The 22,843-nt window shown below is 41.2% G+C and overlaps 4 protein-coding genes across 6 annotated transcripts in view; 2 read left to right on the top strand and 2 right to left on the bottom strand.

The window, feature by feature from the left end:
- LOC117243561 (lysine-specific histone demethylase 1A) overlaps positions 1-14,843 on the bottom strand; it is a 99,235-nt gene extending 84,392 nt beyond the window's left edge. The window contains exons 1-10 of the mRNA XM_033511163.1: positions 14,656-14,843; positions 13,908-14,136; positions 13,684-13,835; positions 13,460-13,621; positions 13,271-13,387; positions 13,013-13,189; positions 12,662-12,922; positions 12,461-12,598; positions 12,307-12,380; positions 12,074-12,222 (exon numbers count right to left, since the gene is read on the bottom strand). Of these exons, the coding sequence (XP_033367054.1) occupies positions 12,074-12,222; positions 12,307-12,380; positions 12,461-12,598; positions 12,662-12,922; positions 13,013-13,189; positions 13,271-13,387; positions 13,460-13,621; positions 13,684-13,835; positions 13,908-14,136; positions 14,656-14,679 (1,483 nt within the window). The 5' untranslated portion in view covers positions 14,680-14,843. The remainder of the gene's footprint in view (positions 1-12,073; positions 12,223-12,306; positions 12,381-12,460; positions 12,599-12,661; positions 12,923-13,012; positions 13,190-13,270; positions 13,388-13,459; positions 13,622-13,683; positions 13,836-13,907; positions 14,137-14,655) is intronic.
- A 92-nt stretch (positions 14,844-14,935) lies between these two features.
- LOC117243565 (ATP synthase subunit s, mitochondrial) lies at positions 14,936-16,254 on the top strand. Its single transcript, XM_033511168.1, has 6 exons — positions 14,936-15,078; positions 15,156-15,333; positions 15,402-15,487; positions 15,553-15,755; positions 15,832-15,994; positions 16,068-16,254. The coding sequence occupies exons 2-6, from the start codon at positions 15,322-15,324 to the stop codon at positions 16,171-16,173; spliced, it is 570 nt and encodes a 189-aa protein (XP_033367059.1). The 5' UTR covers positions 14,936-15,078; positions 15,156-15,321; the 3' UTR covers positions 16,174-16,254.
- Positions 16,255-16,362: 108 nt separating this feature from the next.
- On the top strand, positions 16,363-17,731 carry LOC117243564 (MRN complex-interacting protein). Its single transcript, XM_033511167.1, has 3 exons — positions 16,363-16,812; positions 16,889-16,957; positions 17,066-17,731. The coding sequence occupies exons 1-3, from the start codon at positions 16,762-16,764 to the stop codon at positions 17,609-17,611; spliced, it is 666 nt and encodes a 221-aa protein (XP_033367058.1). The 5' UTR covers positions 16,363-16,761; the 3' UTR covers positions 17,612-17,731.
- A 91-nt stretch (positions 17,732-17,822) lies between these two features.
- LOC117243558 (extracellular sulfatase SULF-1 homolog) overlaps positions 17,823-22,843 on the bottom strand; it is a 78,153-nt gene continuing 73,132 nt past the window's right edge. Inside the window, exons 9-17 of one of the 3 annotated variants that reach the window (XM_033511158.1) lie at positions 22,444-22,791; positions 21,868-22,054; positions 21,551-21,785; positions 21,310-21,489; positions 20,283-21,246; positions 19,796-20,206; positions 19,520-19,711; positions 19,356-19,443; positions 17,823-19,283 (exon numbers count right to left, since the gene is read on the bottom strand). In XM_033511158.1, the coding sequence (XP_033367049.1) occupies positions 19,190-19,283; positions 19,356-19,443; positions 19,520-19,711; positions 19,796-20,206; positions 20,283-21,246; positions 21,310-21,489; positions 21,551-21,785; positions 21,868-22,054; positions 22,444-22,791 (2,699 nt within the window). In that variant the 3' untranslated portion in view covers positions 17,823-19,189. Of the gene's footprint in view, positions 19,284-19,355; positions 19,444-19,519; positions 19,712-19,795; positions 20,207-20,282; positions 21,247-21,309; positions 21,490-21,550; positions 21,792-21,867; positions 22,055-22,443; positions 22,792-22,843 lie in introns of all 3 variants that reach the window. The other 2 variants (XM_033511159.1, XM_033511157.1) reach the window with 2 other exon arrangements.

Genomic DNA, 22,843 nt, shown 5'->3' with positions numbered 1-22,843 from the left:
TTAGTCAAGGAGCAACGTGGTATTCAATGAATCCCGGGGCTTTTTGCCACCCTGTAGTCCCCTCGGTTGCACGCTCTCGTCGCGCGCGTCTAGTCACGGTAAATTTTCACCGCGACGGCGGTGTGGCTCGGTTCACGGTTTCGTTATTAAATAGTTCCAGCAGCTTTTTACCGTGGAATTGCTCTCCCGGGCGAACGCTTTTTATCTCCGTATTCGGCTAATCGAATATCCATTTCCGTTATTAATGGCATTCCGGTTAACTGGTACGGCCGCGCGAAGGTCAATAAAGATATACAATAGAGGACCGAAACAACAATTTATAGAGCCATAAAGTTTGTCTCTACATGCGTTCCCTCCGTTATACCATAGCAACTTAAGGACCTAGCATTTGCTTTAACGGTCATTCGGGCTTGGAGCCACGGATATTGGAAAAAAGTTGCCAATCCCCTGCTAGAATTCCGCTAAGTTTTTGCACGGTGGACCAAGCGGCCCCGAGGTGGACAATGTACGAAAGAAGCATCTTGCAAGATTAATGGCGACGCGTCTACACCTACGAACCACGTACTTTGTACTTGCGTCGTCGAAAAGAAACTCGCTGTACGGATTTGCCGCTATCTATCTGCGGTTCGTCGAGGATTAAGTCGAAATTGGGACAGCCGAGCTCGTCCGAACGATTAACGACTACCGTGTTAAATTATCCAGAGCTAATCGATTCACCGGATGCTAGAATACTTGGAGTTTAATTTCGAAAAAAGATTCCCTACATCCGCATCTACAGATCGCTGCATACCTGTACACAAATTACCTATTCCAAATATTTGGAGTTTCGTTGTTCCGATCGAGCGAGCAGATACGGCATAATCCTACAGACTTCGTATAAATTGGCATGTTATTTATACGGTTCCGTGATAAAGATTGATTTTAAGGCAATCGTCAGAAAATAAAGAACGTATATAATCAATAAGAGGGTATAAAAATCAAAATGACAGGAAAACGATCCTCCAACTGTTCAAACCGATATACTCGTACTCAGAAGGGCGAGCGTAATCTTTGAAATAGATGACGTTCCAATTATTCAAAAAACTACGATGCTCCGAAACGAGGAGGTCGTAAAGAAGCCATGGAATGAAAGATCGCGCAACGTCGTAAAAGGAGAGGCTGGTGGGCTTGAGGCGGATCGGTGTGTCCCATTATGCGATATATACGATCGTTCAATATTATCCCGAATGTAATCAGAGTTTAACGCGAGGATACGCGAATTTCGGCGCGGCACAGAGGGAGAAAAAGAAGTAGACGGCGGATATCGTTGTACGCTACGATGAGTAACGACGGACCATGATGGTGGTGTTCGCTGAAACACATCGTGGCGCGAAAGACTCGCATATGCAGCGATGCGGTTGCATCGAGAGAGGAGAGAAAGAACGCAACACAAGGTCCGCGAGAGCCCGCGCGATCCTCCGGCGAGTCTCTCGTTAAATCCAAACAGGCAAAATTCGACGTACCGTGCAATATAATATAGTATTGTAAAGCAATATCTCGTGAAAGGAAGCGATGGTGGTGGTGATGGTGGCGGCAGAGCAAACAGGTTTTTCGAGCGGAGCCCCGAACGACGACGACGTATGCTTTGCTGCGCGGGGTGCAATAAAAATTTTTAAATAAAAAGCCCCACCTGCACCGCGGCCGATTTGTTAGCTTCTTTGTGGGACCCTTTCGCGTCGGTGGGAGCGAGAGGATGTAAGGGCCGAAGGGAAGAGAAGATACATCGGGAAGAATGAAAGGGAGAAAGGCAGTGCGAGGAAGGGAAAAGACGAGAAGCGAGAAGTAGAGAAGAGATCGGCTCGGGGAAGAATGAAAGCGCGTAAGAGGGAGAAAGAGAACGGCGCCATTATGACGTGCGATTGGACTTTGCTGGTTGTTTGGTAGGAACGTATCACGTGTCAATACTTTTCCTTTTCGTTCTGTATGTAAATTCGAGCCCCATGGGGGCGCAAGGGCAGCATCAATCAATGGCAGACGGCAGCTGATTAAAAATTGCGCAACACCATGAATTATTAATGCGACAATAAACGTGCAAATTCCAGTACACCACCCGTGCGTACATGTCGCGCTCGTTTCCTGTAATTCGCGAGCCTTCTTCGGCAAGAAGAAACAAGGAACCTCGCGTATAAGAAAGCATGTACGTATATCCAATTTACCAAACCGAAGAATCGATCGACAAACGACTACGAAGATACCAAGTCTACCAAGAGTTGCCTTGCTACTTAACAATTTCTTCGAATCGAGGAAACAGGAAAGGATATTACATATAAACGCTAACTAGACATCAAGAATCGCGTTTTCACGCCTCGTCATGCGTTCCGTCGAACGATCATGTGTGCACGATGCGTGCATTTTGACGCGGCGAGTCGAGAACATTACCAACCAGGACGACCCACGCGGATAAAGACAGGAAATTTACCGTAAAGCTAAATAAAAGAAGAGAAAATCGACGAAAAAAAGGTAACCTGGAGAAATACGCGTTACACGGCTCTGAACGCTGATCGGTACATCAACGATGTTTCATATAAATCGGGAAAGGACACTGATGGTATATTTCCTCGCGGCGTTCTACCATTTTACGCTCACCGGGTGTACGCGCTTCCTGGAGGGGCTCGTTGACACCGACGAAAAAAATCGAAATATTTCGTAAAACGAAGAGCAAGCAACGCGGTCGCGTCGTCGTATTTTACACGAGGTCTGGTGCGCGGAACCTCCCACACAGGTAGTTATCTCGGTGACTTAATACCAGGTAATGTGCTCTCCAGTTACATCTCAGCCGATCTGGCCTGGCTCGTCTCTCCTTCTTTCTCTTACCCTTCCACTCTCCCCTATGCCTGCTTTCTTCTCTGTTCAACGTCATCGTCATCGTCGTGTGTCCTCTTCGCTGAGACCTGGACCGAACGGATCCGTGGTCCGTACCGCAAGAAGCAGTCAGAGAAAGACGCAGGGTGCATACGCTCGTGGAAGAACAAGGGAAGAAAATTGAAGAACAAGAAGGGGCAAAAAAAAGATGGAGAGGTGTTGAAGTTACTCGATCCCCGTTCCCGTAAACCTACGCGACGCGACAAAGCGATCACGGTACTCCTCGTGCCGCCCCTACGATAGTTTATTATCGACAGACTGGCCAGACTATTTGCTGTGCGCACACATTTTCATCGTGAGAACGACGCGACGGGATCGCAGGTAATAAGAATCCGATCGTACGAGCCAGACGTCGACGTGACTCCGTATTAAACGGGCACGACACGCGGAATCGTTGAACGACGTCGTAAGAACGATCTCAAGAAGGGCCAAGAATTTCCCTTTCGCTTCGATGCTTCGTGGATAAAACACTTCGCCCGTGTAACAAAGGAATCACGATGATTTAAACTGTTTTAAACGATTTAACGCGCTAATGCTATACGAGAAAACTCGTTGGATAGCTTCCACGAGGCACTCGTTAAAGTCTCGTTTGTCTATCTTGCGCAGATTAAGAGCGGCAGAGAAACAGTGGTGGCGTGTTTATGGAGTAGTTTAAAAGAAACTTGTCTCTAGAATGGTTAGACCGGATATGTAAATTCCACTTTTAAAAACTTTGAGAGGGTGATCTTTGAATTCAGACAAAAATCCTTGGAAAATTGTATTGCAAACTGCAGATGTACTTTCGAGGATTATTTTTCTCGAAGACGTGTCGATATTTCTCACTATACGGGAAGCGTTGATTGATCCTTTTCAAAAACCTTTCGAGAATCGATCTCTCGGAGGATCGCCGAACACAGTTTTAGACGAGAGTCTTTCGGGAGAAGGTGGCTGAGAACGGAAGAAAATTGAAGAAGGAAAAAAGAAAGGATGCCTACAGCAGCAGAAGGAGGCGTTGAAGTTACTCGATCTCCATTCCCGTAAACCTAGACGACGTGACAAAGCGATCGGGACTCGTTCCCCAAGGACAGTTTATCAACGACGCGACGGTCTAAAACTGCTCGGCTGGTTCGCGATTTCGCCTTCGCAAGAGAGACTGCTAGCCGGAGGTCGTTTCCAGCTCGTAAGAAACGAGTCGTGCGAGCGAATAAACGATACCTGCATCGTGAACGTAATCTCGACTAACGGCGCAATTAATCGCACGATTTTCTACCTGTAAATTGTGCCATCAAAACGAAAATAAAAGAACCTGAGCAGATCGTATATGCCACGCGGGTAACAAGTACGCGTTTACAAAAGCGTCAAATGCCTAATTTTCTTTTTTATTCGGCAGTTACAATCAGTTTCTCTTTCTCGGAAGAGAATTTCGTAGCTGAACCTGACAGGAAGTTACGAAACTTTACGTCTCTTGGAGAAGGTCTCTCCAAGCATTTCCCTAACTTTTGTTTAATCTTGTGCTTAATCATCGGCGTGATTATCGGAAGCTCGGAAGTAGAAACGTTGGTTGAAACATAAGTGACGTTAGAGATTGCTTATCTCGACGAAAGTCTAGACGAGCAGAACGTGAAGCGCATAGAGTACGTCCTATTTAACCTGGTCTATTTAACTGGAGACAATTCGCAGTATTGTTCGTAAGTGGATGCTTGCGTGTTTGATCGTGAGAGCGAATCCGCGAGGATCGCACCTAATAAGAATGGCATCGTACGAGACCGGAAACAACGCGATAGGTGCGCTTCGACCGCGCGAAAACGTTTTGTTGGGAATCGTACGATCGCCGGTTAACCTATCAACAGATAGAGTTTCACGTGGAACAAGCTGCCTCGTGGAACTCGGTTGACATTAACCATGGATATTTATCGGTATACGTCGAACGGTACTCCGCGAACCAGACGTCGCAAGAGAACCCAACGTGCGTGGAATCTACGTGGAAGAGATGTTTCCAGGTTTCGCGGTTGTTTTCGAGAAACTGTTAAATAAAACATGAACGCACAAGGTGGATCGAATTCTCTCTGCTTAGCATTTCCAAGTAAATACAAATAGCCCGCGGAGCAGCAGCGTGCCGATAGACGGTGAAAACTGTTGCGTTCTCCTCGCTTGAATCCACTACCGAAAGGATACACCGGAGGAAAAGATTAATGAACGTTGCAATTTCCTCGTAATAAATTTCGATGTTGTTCCCAGCGAATTTATCGTTTAAGAAAGCAATTCCCCCGGCAAATTTGGACGCCATTAACGATATTAAGAGTGCGCCCTCTGCCGTTGGCTTCCGGTTTAATAGCCCTTTCAAGGCCTTTGGTACTTCGAATTCATCATCGAGATAAACATCGGTTTTTCAGCGGATAATGTTTCACGTTCACGAGGATACACTCGGTCGATCGTTAATTATCGCCAACGATGCACGTCCCAAACTTTTCTATCGCCGCTTTAATGACCGTCGTTAGAGCGGCCAGCTAAGTTTTACGAGCAGCATAGGGTGGCAGATTGAAAGCGGCTGGTCACCAGGTGCTACCTCTGGGACGACAGCAATCCGTGCCATCTGGTAAATCAGTCTCTCTTTTCCTCGAGGTTGCTCTAAATTTTAACTGAAAATTATTTCCTTTGACCTTCGCGTACGCTCTCCGTTGGCTTTAAACGACTCTGTGAAAACCCTTTGCTATAATTATACGTTCAGAAAAAGAGTCTTCGAAATTACAGCTACGTGTATCCATGTGAGATGATCGAGTACCCTATACGGTTTCGACGCCAACGACATCATCGTAGACGACGGAAAAAATATTGATAAATACGTACTTTTAAGAAGACGTATTTAAACAGATAGAAAGCATCAATGGTACACCGAGGCACTGAGTCGAAGGCGTGCGCGAAAACAGACATCATCGCGGCCGTTAAGTGAAAAGATAAATACCCCGCGAAAACTCTCCGCGGCCGAGCAGATACTAGTTTTTAGCCGGCGCAAATGCACCGCGAAGGATGCTGAAAGGCCGCGTAATCGTTGTATGGCGTGTGGCCAGACATTAACATGGTCACCGTCATTCTTCTCTCCGTCACGTAGCCAGGCCCCGTTTAATCATTCTCGGTCACCCCGTCACGTAATCCCCTTTTGAAACGATTGTCAGCCAAGATTACCGGGCATTAATTTGAAAAATGTAGCGACGTCGTTGTCATGGTCTTCGTCGTCGCGGTAGTGAAGAGTGAGGCGTAAGCTTATTAACATGTTCCATGCCGCGTGTACCACCGGTGATACATGCCAAAACCTTTCACTAAGAAGTCCCTTTAGATTCTTCGGAAATGAAAATTTTATATTTTTCGTGTTTTCTTCGAAATGTGACATTTGTAATATTACAGTACATAATATGCATACAGATAAGTGCAATGTTTTTCCAGTAAAATATGGTAAGGAAACTGAGGAACAAATTTTTAATAACTTACAATTAGTTCTTCGTACCTTAGTATCACGAGAATTGCCATTTCGAAAGTCGCATAAAGATAACGCCAAGCAGAACGTGTTAATCAGAGACATCGAGTACGCTCATCGTTCGCCGATTACGTCAGCGGTTAAGGCGAACTTTGTGCACGAAATTTACACCAGCTAGTTACGTAGCACGGCTACGAAACCTGGAAGCCGACTCGGAGGGTATACGATATCGTACAACTGCCAATTCAACTTACCCGCTTCCCAATTTTGGTCGCGAGCACCGCCTCCCACGGAAGCCTGACGTTCGAATTATTCGAATAACTTAAGCCCGCCGTTACGCCCCTCATCGAGACGCAAGTTTCGCTGGTCAATAAGCGTAAGTAAGGCAGCCACCGTCTCTTTGTCCCAACCTTCTAATTAAGATCGTCGAAACGAGTCTAATTAAAACGGAGGAAACGAATGAAAGGATCCGGAAAGGTCGCTTCGAAGAGTATCTGTCGTTCATTTACGAGGAAAGAATATTCTACATCCACCCCGTAGGGTTAAAACGAAAACATGTCTCGTTTCTCACTCTGTGGTACCACCCTGTATCTCCAAATTGGGACTGCTGGATTCGTCGAAGCGGTAGGTCGGTCCGTGAAACGCGCGACAGTACACGGAACACATTCCATCGGAAATTGTTCAGTGCAACGGAACGTGTTCTAACTGACAGCCTCTCAAGATCAGCTGACACTCTTTCGGTTCTTTAGGTGAACGTAACAAGATTTCCTGTAGTTGGTTGTTGCATTCATCAACATTCCCGAAGAAACAAGGTCTTACGAAAGGGTTCGCGTCCACAGCTGCCAGCGATAATCTCGCCTACACGGTGATCAGGCGCGATGGATGATCGATGAGCCGGGCCTCGGCTAATTGAGAACGAAATTTGGCACGAAACAACCGACGAACTGCGATACCGTAGTATCTGGTACACGTTTGTCGTATGTGAGATTCCATTAAATTCCACGGGACAGTCGTAGTTACGAGCGTGTACCAGCGAGCATAACCGACGACAGATCGGCAACGTACAGGTTACACAAAGTGCACGGGGAAATAATTCGTCGGCTCGACAACTTCATGACCTCTAAGCTACTCGCGGAGTGCGTTGCCAGTACATCTATCGGTGACTTAACACCTCGCGTCAAGGAAATCCACTCTCGACCGCGCGTGTAGAAAATTTAAACGCGTCATTTCGCGCGCGCGTACTCGCGCATAGTTTTGTTATCGCCGCGAATGAATCCTCCTCGGCTTCCACGCGTAAATCAGTCCCGTTGACACGACTCGGAAGTCGATTAACACACGTGCCGCGAAAACCAAGATATTTAATCGCAGCACGTCACTTAACACCTTCCAACTTCGAAGGTGGATCGTTCGAGCCGGGCGTTTTCGAGACGAATAAAGTCGCGCCGATAAATAAAGCGGATCAGAGGTAATTGTAGCGGCATCGAGGTCGAGGGTACACGACTTTCTCGTTACCAAAGCGTCCGTGGAACGATTCAATTACAGGTCGAGCCATTTTCCACTGCGACGTTATTAATCAACGATTTCGGGCAGCTTGGACACGCTGGTCGATATCGGTCAATCTTCGGAACCTCTGGGGATCAGGGGTCTATCTCTTGTTCGGGTATATCATACCCTACAGGCGACCTAATTACGCTTCGACCGCAAGCCGACACATTTCATGTTGACACGGAATGCTCCGGTTGAGTCGAGTTATTATTCTACGAGACTACCGTATGATCTCTAATCGCGGGGATTAGTTCGATCGAATCGATCTTTGAATATGGTAATCAGTCAGCAGGATACGAGGGATAGAAACGAAACCAAAAAAACGAGCATCAGACTCGAGCAAAGAATCTACTCCAATGATAAAATAAAAAGTAAGTTTCGAAAGAAGAGCGTGGCAGCGGATAAAAAAGACACAGAGACAGAAAGCGTGGAGAGGTATCGACGTTGCCGGGATAGAAGGACTTAATCCAGGACGCGTGTCGGCCAACCATTTGTTCATGGGGGCAAAGGAACAAGCCGGCGCTAAGAAATCGCCTCGTTGACACTTCACGGGCGATAGGTGACGTTAAGAAGAGAAATCACGCGGATCACGGAGCAGAGCCAGCGGAGCACAGACCCAGATAGACTATATCGACAAGGTACCCTACCGCGTCGTCGACACGAGGAGCACTGTAAATGGTAAAGGCACAAACATCAAGAGCCCGGAGAGGCAGCCGTACCTGACGTACGTGTGTACAGACCGGGTGTGCACAGATAGGCCGAAAGTGGTCATGGGAAAGGTATCGGTGCGTTAAGGCCAAGACTGGATTCCGCGGGGCGAGGCCGACTCGTTGGCGGGTAGGAGTGTACAAGGTCTTCGATACCTCGTAAATTACCACTCGAGGCCCCCTCTGCTATCCAGCTCTCGGCTCAACTAATGTTAAGCTGCCTACGTTTTCGTCCTGTCGGGGAAACACCACGGCGCGTCTCTCCTCTGCTGGTTGGCTGGTCCCTCTTCTGGGTCCAACTCTTAACCGAAAACACTGGACGACGCATTTCGACACCCATTCTATTTTACACTTTTTTCGACGGAGCTTGTTTCGGCAAATGAGCCCGGGATCGCCACGGTTCCCGTCCCGTTTATTTCCAACGGTCTCGGTAACATCTTCGACTTCGAAATCGATCGGAGATCGAAAGCGAAAGCTCATTAAGCCGCGCGCCATTCCGATTCTCCCCTATATTCCCTTGGTATTCCTTTGGTTCGTAAATTTCTCCAAAGAACCGACCGGAACATTATTATGGGAAATACGAAACGCGCTCGAAGACCTGGTCGCAGGTCGTCGTAACGAACGCCGATCCTTAACTCCATCTCTCTGATTTCGATCTCTGAGACCGAGGGAATAACTCCAGCCTAGATACTCCGGATTCTTCCCCCGCCCGTAAATATCCTAGGTAAGTTGACGTTAAAACGACGAGCTGCAGAAACGCGTTCGGAACTTTTACCCGCGGAATCGCTACGTATTCCACTTCGGTATTTATCGATCGACGATTTATCTTCCGACAGAAGGCTTTGATCGGTCAATGCGCTTTAAAAGTCACCCGATGAGGACTTGTTAAACTTTCTCAATTAATACCGCAGAGGCGTGCATTTTCGTGCTGACGTAGCCGCTTCTAAGTCTGGCAAACACATACGGAGAAAAGTGGAAAAGGGACGCGAAGAAGGAGAAAGTTCTTTCACAAAAGCAACGACGAATATCGATGGAGGCGTTTCATGAATGAACGAATGGAACCGTGTTCCTGTAACTCTCCCATAAGACTGTCAAACGTTACGAGAAGCAAAAGATCGGCGAGGTGCGCGTGAAGTCGACTTTACGACAATATAATTTTGGTAGTGACACGCGGATGGCGTGGAATGCGACGATCGGAGTCAACGAACGGTATAGAAGACTTCGATACGTCGTAAATGGCCCATCCCTGGCTCCTTCACGAGCCCGTATCCACCTTTCCATCTCGTACACGCTACATGTACCTATATACACGCATAATATCGAGCTGCCTACGTTTTCGTCCTACCAATCGAAAGACTGACAACGAACGATCGAAAATACCAACGACGAGACCAGTCCACGCTCGCAAACAAAGCTCGATAACTCTTTATTATACGACCGATCGCAGAGGAACAGAGAATCGTCGCGATGCTGATGACCACCATGACGACTGTACACTGTACATTTCTGAATTTTACTACCAAATCGTTTCCCCGACAAAATCGCATTCACACGAAAATATTGTACCGGGAGAAATGCATTCTGGTTGTGTTCTCATAAAAAAGACACAGAATCTCCACGCATCATCGCGAATCAGTGGTACCTTGGTATTTCTCGCTAGCACAGGACAGCAGTAGATCTGTGTAATAATAGATTTGCATAATTCGTCGAGTTTAATGAGACGTGACATCGATCTAAAAGTTAACGGAGGAATAGGAACTATGGTCGGCGATATTCAAAGCGAAAAAAGTATCTCAAAGAATATTTCGGCCTAAACGCTTTTCGCGGTCAGTGGCTATTAACCCTACAGCCGGGATTCGTTTGGAAAGAAACCAAGAAGGAACCGATGGTGCGTAAACCGAAGTTGGAGGACCGCGAGGAGTTCGAGGCTCGGTGGAGAAACGATTACATCGAGGATCCGCCGTTCGGCCCCAACTTTCGACCAAGGATTCACCAGAGAACCTATTGTGGTGCTTAATTTAGCGTTAAATTGTTTACATCTCATTAATCGCCGGGAAGAACCTGAGGGGCCGTCATGATAACCGATGCACGTCAGTCATGGACTGTGGGCATCGCTTTAATTTCGAATTGACCACCATAGCCGCGTACCGTGGCCCCGTAAGAACGGGGGCGCACAGCATCCTCCTCGCGCGTCTCTTGTTTCAGCCTGTGTTCAAGGAGCGCATTCACTTCGCTCGCTCGAGTTCGCTCTCTCGCACGATACACTCGACTGCGTGGTCGCTCGAACGACAGCGGAGCAATATTGGAATCCGAGCCTGACTCGACCGGTTCGTTCGCTCACTGTCAGTCGAGTGTGCTTCGCGGTAGCGACACGCGCGACCACGTTACTACGCTGGGTTACGGTCCACTGATACGCAACATCCACCAACGTCCACCTCGGGTATCTATTAAAGCTGCGTTTACCGTTCGTTTACTAGGGACGATATTTCGTGCGAGATCCACGACTGACCATTCACGCCGCTGATTCTCCCAGTTGAAACGATAGAAGCTTCCGGGTGTGAATCGTGTAGTAGGAATTACAAGTAACGTCATTAAGGTTCTCGAAAGGCTCTGAGATCACGTTCGCGTCGAGGCTGTCTTTTCGATTGTCATGAGTCCGATACGCGATATGAGTGCAACAGAGAATGGTAACGCAAAGGCACGTCACGAAGTTACGCCCAGAAGCTTTTAACAGTTTTTATTGCAATGCCTCGGTACAATCATTTGAACCGCACTGGAATGCCAATTATTTCCGGAGAGGCTCAGTTGTTTAATGTAAATACTTGAGATAATGATTAAGGAAATAGTAAGGTAGACCGTTAACTTAGACTACAGAGTTAGGAACAGAGAGAACACTCGAACAGTGTAAAATACGAAACCGCTTGATTATCTATAGTCATATTTCTCGCTGTTTTCGTTTTTGTTAACGCATTAGTAGGCTCTAGCACAGCGAACACGCTATGATCATAGTATAATTTCACATAATGAGAACTCTGGTAACCGATCGGTTAAGGGATATAGCGTACTATCTACACGGAATCTCATGCTATCGACTTTCAATAAGGTTGATAAAGTCAACTGTACGGACACCGAGTACGAGAGACTATCCGATGCCTGTAAAGGAGATGCAGCCCGCGAATAATTCACCCGTTATCTATACCATCTACTGGCTGGTTAAGCAATTTCTCGAGAACGTCGATATAATGCCGTATACGCGTTACGCCGTGCGGGGTTACCCGACGAATCACGCACGCTCCATGAAATTAGAATGTTTTCGCGTGTTTAACGTATCGCAATGTACAACTATAATAATTACGCTCAATTTAGCTGGCGATTTAAGTAAACTCTAATCGCTCGCCCAGTGAAAGTCAGCAACAGATAATTTAATAAAGCAAAACGCTAGTTTATGTAACATTGTTAAAAGACTTACCTGTTAGATGACTGCCGGTGAATTCGAAGTCGTCGTCTTGGTCCCAGTGTTTCAGGCTCAGATTCGATAGCGACGTTGCGTTGGCGAACTCTAAATTCGCAAAGTGCCAATCCAATATCTGACGGTCCTTCGAAGAAAGGTATACGTCACTGTGAACAGGAAACAAAAATTTCGCATATCAAGAAGTATTTAATTTGCAAAATATTGTGTAACAAATAACGAAGGAAACTTACCTAGGGGGAGAGGCTTCTAATTCTTGTAACTTCGCTTCGATTTCTTTCTGTTGTTCAGAAAGTTGATCCCACTCCTGATATAGCAAATCAAGTATATAATTCCTGTGCAGGACTGTATAAATAAATATTAAAAACCAAATAAAAAAGACCATACCTTGCATGCGTTATGAAGATCACGCAATTTAGAACGTAATACAAATTCTTGTGTTATATCACGTGTTTGTAATTTACTCTCAGTCATTTCTTTATACTGTTTATTCAATTCGACCAAACGATCCATGATCGCTATCATCTATAATACAAGAACTCTTAGTATTTCCTAAAAATTCAAAGCATAAATAATTCGAATACTTACCCTATGTTGATTGGTGATAAGTCGACCTTGAAGCGACAGTACGGAACGCAAATGAGCAACTTGACGCTGTTTGACACCTTGCTCTTGCAGACGTATCACCCACTCCAATGCCTGACCCAAGGAAACCGGTCGTGTATTACCACTTTGCCCTGATCCAGCACTACCCACGTAATTAAAATCTAATTGGTGTGAAAGATACGACGTAGCTTCCAATAACCGGTTAAACTCTCTCTCTACCATTTCGTCTTTATCTTTCGGAACCTATCCGCGGAAAAAATATTAAAACTTCATAAATGATTGTTTTAAACATTTAATTATTACAACATTTAAATGTACTATATTTATATTAACCGTTTGACCATCGCTTTCGTACAAAGGACACTTTTGTCGTATTTTGTGAAGTTCCATATTGATTTGTTTACTAAGTGTTGTCACTGGATTTCCACCTAGCCCTGTAACTACCATAGCACCGAGATCGGCGATGTATGAAGATTTACGAAATGTTGCAATTCGACCACCAACACGATCCTATAAAATCAGAAACTTATGTGAAAAACATATGTCTTACACATTTCTTAAGTACAAAATAAAATTTTAAATAACAATTACCCGTGCTTCGAGTACAATTACTTCTAAGCCAAATTGTTGCATTTGTTGAGCAGCAGCTAAACCAGCAATACCTGCTCCAATTACGATTACTTTACCTAATTTCTTCGTAGGTAATGGCTAAAATAAGAAGACAATAATTTGTTATAAATAGTATTCAAGTAGAAAATGTATTATAAAAACATATATCACCTTAAGCCGTTTAAATACTCCAAAGTTAATAAAACCATGTCTTTCTAAAAATGCGTGAATTCGACGCGCCAATACAGTGTCGCTATTATAAGGTGGTTCTATCGCTGGCAGAGCATTTTCAACTATCAATTGTTGCTTTGGATTCTCAAGCCATAGTTGCAACTGAAATAAAAACATTTATACATGAAACTTCCGCAATTTTCTTTTTAACTTAAGTTTCTTACGAGTCTATTTCTAATGTGAAGGAAAACTTTTTGGGTCTGCGGTGGTCCACCAGAAACATCTGGGAAACAAGCAGCTTCTGTGGAAGTTAGTTTATCAAACGGAAGACGACTTTGAAATGCTGCCCCCTCCAAACCATTAAGTAATTCCTTTACTACAATTAAATATAGAAATTAAAATTTAATCAATTACAGAAAAAATATATTTCATTAACAGATAGATTTACCATGAGGATCTTCATGATCGCTATCTTGATCATCTTCATCTTTTACTTCAATTTTTGGAGCAGAAGAGGTAGATACAGATTGTGATATACTTGTATCAGTATCTTTTTTTACTTCAGGCACAGCTTTTTTTTCTGGAGTAACAAGACCAGGTTTAGATTTTTCCGATGTATCTGAAGCATTTTCATCTTCCATTTGGTTATACTTCTCTTCCATTTCTCTGTACTCCACCTATATATAAATATGAATCTGATAAAATCACAAATAAAAGAAACAATATTCAATGGTAAATCAATTCATAACCAAAACTTTATTAAGAATACAGAGATCTACTTTAACATATAGGTTAAAAGTTTCTACAGACGTTGATGAATTAAAAGTTGCATAAAAAACATTTATTTTAATTTACACACAATATACTCGCTTTTAATTAGAGAAAGATAAATTTACGATTATTGACAAAGTAAGATAAGTAACAAATAATGAGTCTAACCAAAACATAACCTAGTCTGGTTATTTACAGCACAGTATTATTCAAGGTACACGCGTGCGAATTATCTTCTACACAAGAATTTCTATCGTCTAGTACTATTTCATGAAGGAATATGGGAAAACCAACACTTGATTCATATTACAGTCAAACTTTGTAACAATCAGTGTACTAAATAACACATCATATAATAACCCTTATAAGAATATATTTAGTAATGGATAATATTAAATGTGGGATAGAAGATTAACAATACAAACCTTCGCTCTTTTCCTTCGACTCATATCGTTGCTATTTAGTAGCTTTTCTGCCAAACGTAATCACTGTCGTACGTAATCACACAAGTTTGTTTTGACTCTTCAAACCGGCGGCACATACAATTATAAGATCCAGAGACTACGAGTAACGTAGAATAGTATAACCCACTGAAATGCAATTTGTCGCTGACATCTGTATTAAACAATGTATACTGTATAATGATTGGTACAAATTCTTTTAATAGCTGGGAATCATATATATGATTTGGAATTCTTTTCATTTGTTTATGATTCAATATTCCCCATAGTGATACTGTTTCTTTGTGCTCGAGAAACTACTGTGGTATTTCGAATAAAATTTTGTATTACCCACTGGGAAATTTGTTTTCGCCCTCTATCGGAATATCCTGATTTTATTACCTAAATGTTTGCACTTTACATAAATTCTTAACTTGTATTGTAAATAGTAATGCGCACTAACTTTCAAAATATTATCTGATTAGATGCCATAGTTCTTTGGTCTATTATAGGATTATGAGTATATACACGATCTTCTATGCGCAATTTGGTTCTTACATTGTGGTTAAGTAACTTGTGCTTTCGGTACCTTAAGATTTGAGTAATATTATAATTATCTAATGATATTACTGTTAAAACAATAGAAGAACAATGACAGTCTATGTAAGACCATAAAAAATTTACTTCATTTTGCCATTAATAGGATTATTGTCATATACTTTTTATTTCAGATATTAAGCAAATTAACATCTTTAATTCAAAATACAAGAAATCAAAGTAGGCCTTTCTTTTACTGGCTTACTGTTGCATTTAATAGGTATTACAATAAAGCATTATTGTTTGATTCATTGAACAAAATATATAAGAAACATTTTTTTAAAGAGTTGATGCTGATCGTATAAAGGAAATTGGTCCGGATCGTGCTTGTGCAGAATGGCTTTTAAAAAATGGGGCATCTGTCAGATGGAAAGATTTTTCTGAACCATTAACTGATTATAATGCATTACCATCTAGTGGAAACTATTACATTGAATCTATTGAAGCAAATGATGCTGGAATATGTGATGTAGGATTTCCATATCTTGGTTAGTATTGTAGTTAATTTAATGACATGAAATAGTTTCTATATGATGACAATTATTCATTGGGTTACCACATTAGGAGGATGCAAACACATAAAAAATATAAAATTGGAAAGCTGCAGATACGTTGATAATAGAGCTATACCCTATCTATCGCTTATTCAAGATTCTTTAACTAATTTAGAAATTATAAAATGTAAAAGCATTGATGATGATGGACTACGTGAATTAAAAGTATTGAAGTATGTAATATATATAAAAATGAATAAGATATATCTAACAAAATGTAATGTTGCTTATATTGTGGTATTTCAGAAATCTAAAACAATTGAAAATTAAAGGATTATCAAGTATCACGGATAATACTGTTCAGAAAGAACTTACCAAAGCTTTGCCCAATTGCAAAATAGACTTTGAATAAATGACTTATGTTTGATTATTAGTTAAATTATTTTTGATAAATGTGTTAAGAATTGTGTGCAAATATAATAGTATAACATAATGAGTGAAATATGAATATAAATGCATACTGGTTCCTTTAAACAGAGATGAAACATAATCTATTGCAATTCATCATAAGAATTCACTATTAGGAGTAACTATCTTTATAAGCTATATAAGCTATAATTATTGCTATGCTTTGAATAACAAGAAATATTTTAAGAAAATTATTACGTTAAGATGTAACCGAAGTGGTATTGCTGCTTTTCACTTCTTTTTGCGCGTTTATAACGAAATATTCAAATGAAAATTGTAAAATTTAGAACGCATAAATCGAATCAAATCTACCGGAAGTATTCACTCTATCGGAAGTACCGAAAATTGAACAACTTACAGGCACGGCTTAATTTCCCGCCAAAATGTGATACCGCCATAATGGTCATGCTGCATTTTCAAGCATCAAAGACATTCGAAGTTTGAAATAATTTGAAAAGTGTTATTCTTTGAAACATAATAGATTTAACCGTAGAAAGCGTTCTTTGCAATCGTATTTCTATAAATTATCATCATGTCACAGGAAATGAACATTTTACGCTGTTACTCGTGTAAAACATATCAAGTAACTGTCAAATGCGCAGTAATTTATTGTCAATTGGTATTATAACGTTCGATTTATAATAATTTATGAATTATAGGTTCACATAGTCAAGAAAGCAAAGAAATGGCAATGCAAAATATGTAATTTTAAACAGACATTCAAACAGGTTAGTTAATTTCATTTATAACAGAAAAATTTTAATTTCTATGTTCATCATAATATATCACAAAATAAATGTCATACGTGCAAGATAGCAGATAATTGCAATTTTTAGGCTTATTTTAAAGGCTCAGGTAGAGATTGTCGTGTTATGGTTCAAAAATTAAATCTTATGAAAACACATGAGATTCAGGAGAACATATCCTTTAGTGGATGTAACAGTACGAATGATAACTATATGAATTATCATTATGAGAAACCAAAGCCAAATATAAAAGTTGAAAGCAAGTGGGCAAAATATCTGGATACACCAGAAGAGACTAGATCTAATACTTTTGAAGCTGCAGGTAGTCAGAGTAGTAATTATAAGAAATCTGATGATATAGAACATCTTCATAATAATATGATGTACGAGTGCTCACAAAATGAGCACACAGATATAGGTAGTGATCTTTCTTATGAAAATGATTCTAAACAAGATTTTATCTATGATAATGAAGAAGAATATGATAATTTTATACCAGAAGAAATAGATAATGCACCATGTAGCAATGATAATAGCGGAAGTACTAATTTGTATAGCAAAAATACCACTGAAATTGAAAGTGCAAAAAACATTTTTGATGACAATGAAGATTTCGATCTTACTATTGATTTTTAAGTTCTGCATATCTATTAATTAAGAATTATGTTTGAAGTCAGAAATGTTTTCTTCATGCATATTATTTTTCTATTGAAGTTCCTGTTAATTTATGTAAAAGATATTAGAAGATACAAAGAATATATTTTTTCAATTTCTTTTTATCTTTTTTTCTTTCTTTATTATCGAAAAATTTGTTCATTTTTTTACTTAAGTGAACGGAGTATCAATCGCAATTCGGACAGTATTTATTTATTTATTTCACATGATTTAAATACATTGCTTTAACTTCAAAATCTTGAAGATATTCTCAGGGCACTAACTGAGAATCTAGTACATAACACAGACATATACTTGTAAAAAAATAAAATGCTAATGGAAACAAGCATCTAGCTATTGTATAGTGACGTATAGATATGTAATATTTCAACTACAACAATAGAAATTGTAAAAGGACAAATATTGTCTAAGACTCTTATAATTGTTCAAGCAAACGTTTTAAGTAAGCACAATTTACTTTTTGCTTGTATACCTATAGCAGCATATGCATCCATTAGCATTCAATTTTTTTTTCTTTTTTTTTATAACAGAGATTGTTAGATGTAGCAATCACAAAAGTTTTCATACTGTTTCTAGAAAGACAGGAAATTACGCAGAATAAATGATGTTAAAAGTTGCTTTTTTAATTGATTTCATTGAAACTCGTACAGTCTTAGCATTGTGGCTTAAATTACCTTCCTTTTTCTTGTCTCTACTCAAACATCCTAGTAATGATTGGCTAGAACGGTTGTTAGACACAAAAGTGACAATTTATTCTGCAACATGATTGCTTGAAGGCAATAGGAAAGAATTAAACGAATGGCAGTTTTGATAGAATAAACGTTTCATGAACGTACTGGTGTATAGAAATTTTCGTAAGGAAAGGTAAAAGGCTTTTGGCAGGACGATTTTTATATTGTGTTTTGTTCTTTCGTTGTGCGTTTCAGTTCGTAGTCACGTAGAATTCGAGTTTGAAGTAGCTCTTTAACGCGATAGACGAACCCTCATATCCTTCTCTCCTCTTAGACACTCTATTGTCTATAAAGCTACTGATATCGGTTATTCACCTCTTAAAGAAGTATCGTGTTGCTAGTTCTGGATAATCGAAGATTTTTTTAAATTTCTCTAAATCTCGTTAGGCAAATATAGTTTTATTCGAGATAATTCGCTTCTTGTATAAAGAGACTTAAAGGGACGTAGTAGTAAATAAATTATTATAAAAAATATCGGCTATTAAGTAAAAAAAGGATTGTTTAGATCGTTTTCGATTGTTAAATACGCGTGATTATAGTACACGCGATACGCGTCCGATCAGTCGCAATAATTTTGCCATAAGAAGTATAATGTTAAAAATATACACGGTGCACTCGTATCGAGCAACGCGAGTCTAATTAATAGAATCCGAACATTCTCAATTAAATATCACGTATCCTTTCTCAATTAAATATCACTAAATAAATTACGTTATTAAATGCATCGCGAAATTAATATACATCTAAGGCAATGCTGTCACGCATCCTTCGACGACTTGTCCAAAGAGAAATAAACGAACCATGATTATCAGTACTGATGTCTGTGTCGACGATAATTCACCGCGTCTTGATGATGCCTCCAACTACTTTGCCAGCTTCTGCTTCGTCTGTTCCAAACGCTCCTTAATAAAAAGTAATAATTCAGTATATCATACATAATATAAAGTCAAGTTTTCGATAAAAAAAACATTTACGTTTGCAACTTTTTTCGTCTCTTATTCGGCGGGCTACTGAGTTCGCTTTCTCGAATAATTTGTAACGTTGATGGTATGAACATATCTTCTATAAAAAGAAATAGCAACAAATTAATAGATAAATTTCTAAAATTTCTATTTTATATATTATCAATCAAACATACCAAAGGAATTTGCGTATTTTCTCTTTGAAATGAATCTCTGATGTTGCTGCAGTTGTGGCAACGCTTCCCTCGCGCTTCCAACCGTACAATCCCTTGTTCCTTTGCAGCCCTTCAAATGTTCCAATTGATCGTGAAGATAGGAACGTTCTGAAGATGTTAAAGATGAAAGCCTGTTCCACTGTTCGAATGGATCTAAACGAAAAAGAAACAAGAGCTAATAATTGAAACCAATTTTCCTTAGAAAACTGAGTTTACACGTACAAATGCTGTACTCACCGATCCTCAGGTTATAATAAGTGACCAAGCCAGTAGTAAACTCGCAATAAAGGAAGTTGTGTGTCGCGTTAATGGTACGAATGCACGAATACGTATTATTATTAGCATTCATACAAAAACAGAATGGTCCCGCGCTCCATAACGGAGCTGTGCGCCAATGGTCGTTATCGTGTTCGAAGCAGTTCATCTTTTCCGTTAAACATTCCTTCTCGAGTTTGGCCTTTTTTCTCAATTTCCTTTCCTTCTTCTTCAAACGTTCTTCCTTCAACCTTCTTCTTTCCTCTCGAGCAATTTCTTTCTCATCTTTTTTCGAGTAAGAATCAGGCTCGCAGTAGCACTTATGACGAGCTTCTAAAGGACTGTTCAACATCGGTGGTAGTCGACGATTACTATTTGCTATATCTATTATATCTAGTATAAAAAGAATAAGTTCAATCAAATCTGTGTTCAAATACTTTCGTGAGTCACTGTATGCACAATTACTAACCTTGCCTGTTCCTTCTATCAGGAGATTCCAAAATAGTAACATCGATTCTAGAGGGTCCAAGATTGGTCGTTCTATTCTTCTGCACCTTTGGAAACCTTCTAGTCGAAGACGCCGTAACTGGCGTGGTCATGGGCGTCGTAGTCACAGTCGTAGACGGGAACGTTCTCGAACGAGCTTCGGTACTTGTCTTGGGAAACACCGGAGTCGTTCTTTGTGACTCTGTCGATTCGCCGAGAGTAGACCCTGTCTCTGATCCTGTTGATAGCACCGTTTGGGCGTTTGTTCCTATCGTAGTTTCTTTGGTAAAGTCATTCGTGGTTCCTATACTGCTAGAAGTCTCTTTTCGAATCGTGGTTTCTTTCATCGTCGTGGTAGGAACGGTTGCATACTTGGTTTGATGATACTTCTGATGCCTCTGATTCGGTATCGTGCTTTGCGTAGTTACAGTCGTCTCCATTGTTTCACTAACATTCACTATTGGAGTCTCATCATGCACGCTGTTTGTGAATAGAGTATTATTCTTTCGATGATGGTGAAACTTCCTGCGCCTTTGTGGTTTATCATCCTCCACTTCCGTCTTATTACCGACCACTTCCTTCATCTTTTGACGACGAGGCGCCTTTTTTTGTTTGGAAGTCGTTGATAACGTGGTGGACGTTGGTTCAGTCGTGGTGGTCGTATCGATATCGGTACTTTCTGTGACTGTAACGTTAAATCTAGACTTCTCCGTAGTATCTGTAAATGCAGTTCTGTCCTCCGCCACTTGGTTATGCTTCACGATGGGACGAGTGGTTGATGCAGTAGGATTAAGCGTAGTAGTGTGATCGTGTTTCTTGTGATGGCGATTCACGTGGTTCTTCGAAGGGTGATGGTGCGATTTGTGTGCTTCGTCTGTGTTCTTTGACCCATCCTCTGGGTCTCGCATAACTTGAGGTCGCTTGGTCATCAAGTGACGACGAATATCCTGGAATGAATACCACGTCATGCATACTTTGTGCGAAATAAAACACGTATCTTCGATGCTCACCTTTAAAGTTTCCAACTGCAACCTCATTTCTCTGATCTGTTGTTCAATTTCTCGCCTCGAAATTCGCCATTCGTTGGGATCTTGGTACACGGTTTCTGAGCAGTTCACGCCTCCTTGTGGAAGAACCGAACATTTCGGTGGAAACGTTCTTTTTGATTCTGATTGCCGTGCTTGGGTCGCCTAAATATGAGAATGAAGATGATACGTTCGTCCGTAAATTTGTTATATTACAAGTATATACCTTTAAATCATCAAGTTCTTCTTCGATACTCTCCATGATCTTCGTCACATGTTCAACAGTGTCTTTCTTCGCGACACTCCTCCGTATCCTCCTGTGCCTCTTTACCACGTCTTCGATGTTCAGCCGTCCTTTGACTACTTTATCCAAACTAGGATCGAAGTCATTGATCGAGTATTCAGATTCATTTAAATTATCGAACTCGAGAGACTCGTCTTTCGACGTTCGGTTATCAAACCTGTCCCTAGGAGCACATTCATTACGATGAAACGTTCGTGTCTTATCCAACGAATCATCAACGACTTTCTAAACTTTCGTACCTGAAGATCAAGTTTACGTATTCCCTCTTAACATCGTTCGCGAGGCTGTTCAGTTCCTGGAAGAAGTCCTCGTCGTCCTCCTCGTCGATGGCTCGTCGGTCCCGGTCACCATCATTATAGTCATCATCGTTCCCGTCGATATCTCGGCTAACATCTTCGCTGTCCATATCTGACACGTCTCGTTTGCCTGAGAAAAATCGTGAACGATGATCTCCTTCCTTACTAAGAATTATTAATCTCGGCATCCTATCCCCTTATTGATCTTTTAATCAACCAAAATGATTTTTTATGGCACGGGACAAAAAACCAATTGATTTTTATTTTTATTGGAAAAGCATAAGAATGTCGGAAATACTTTTTAATTTCTCAATACTTAAACACGCATCTGCTCTACTAACATTAAGAAATTTTTAGAAAATTATGTGCATCAATTTCTTTCCTGAGTGATTCGCAAATCCCATATCGTCGTAAATGTGATATTTCATGATATTAAAACACTCAACATTATTAAAATATTTTTAATCTCGAAAACGTTACTAAATAAATTGAATGAAATGGCTAGATCTCGTGAGGTACCTCGTCTAGCAAAATATCTGGCCACGTCCGTATACACATCTGTGGGTCTTCTGTCTCTGCCAAAGCCATATCGATGCCCATCGATGTAATCATTCGACTCCAATCTGGTATAAACGACTCCATTTGGCGTGAAACAGGCGCATTTCTTCGACATCCTTGGCGAAGGGGCGGCATATTTGCACTTGTGTCTCCTCCATCGGTGACCTTCCCTCTCGCAGCGCCACTTTTGACCTGGAATACAATTCGTCTGGACTTCCGGTCGCGAGCACTCGATGGCCAACCGTTCGTGCTTCGACGAGAAGGATGAGTGAACAGGATGAACCCTATTATCCAGGTGTGGATCAGAGTCTGAAAGGCGGAGATCATCATTTTACGGTTATTCGCCGCTATTTTCTTGCAA

This window comes from Bombus vosnesenskii, unplaced genomic scaffold (genome assembly GCF_011952255.1).
Source record: "Bombus vosnesenskii isolate JDL3184/JDL3185 unplaced genomic scaffold, Bvos_JDL3184-5_v1.1 scf7180000013266, whole genome shotgun sequence".
Classification (NCBI taxonomy): Eukaryota; Metazoa; Arthropoda; class Insecta; order Hymenoptera; family Apidae; genus Bombus; species Bombus vosnesenskii.
The sequence above is the reverse complement of the archived record's forward strand: the minus strand, read 5'-3'. Positions and strand labels throughout refer to the sequence as shown.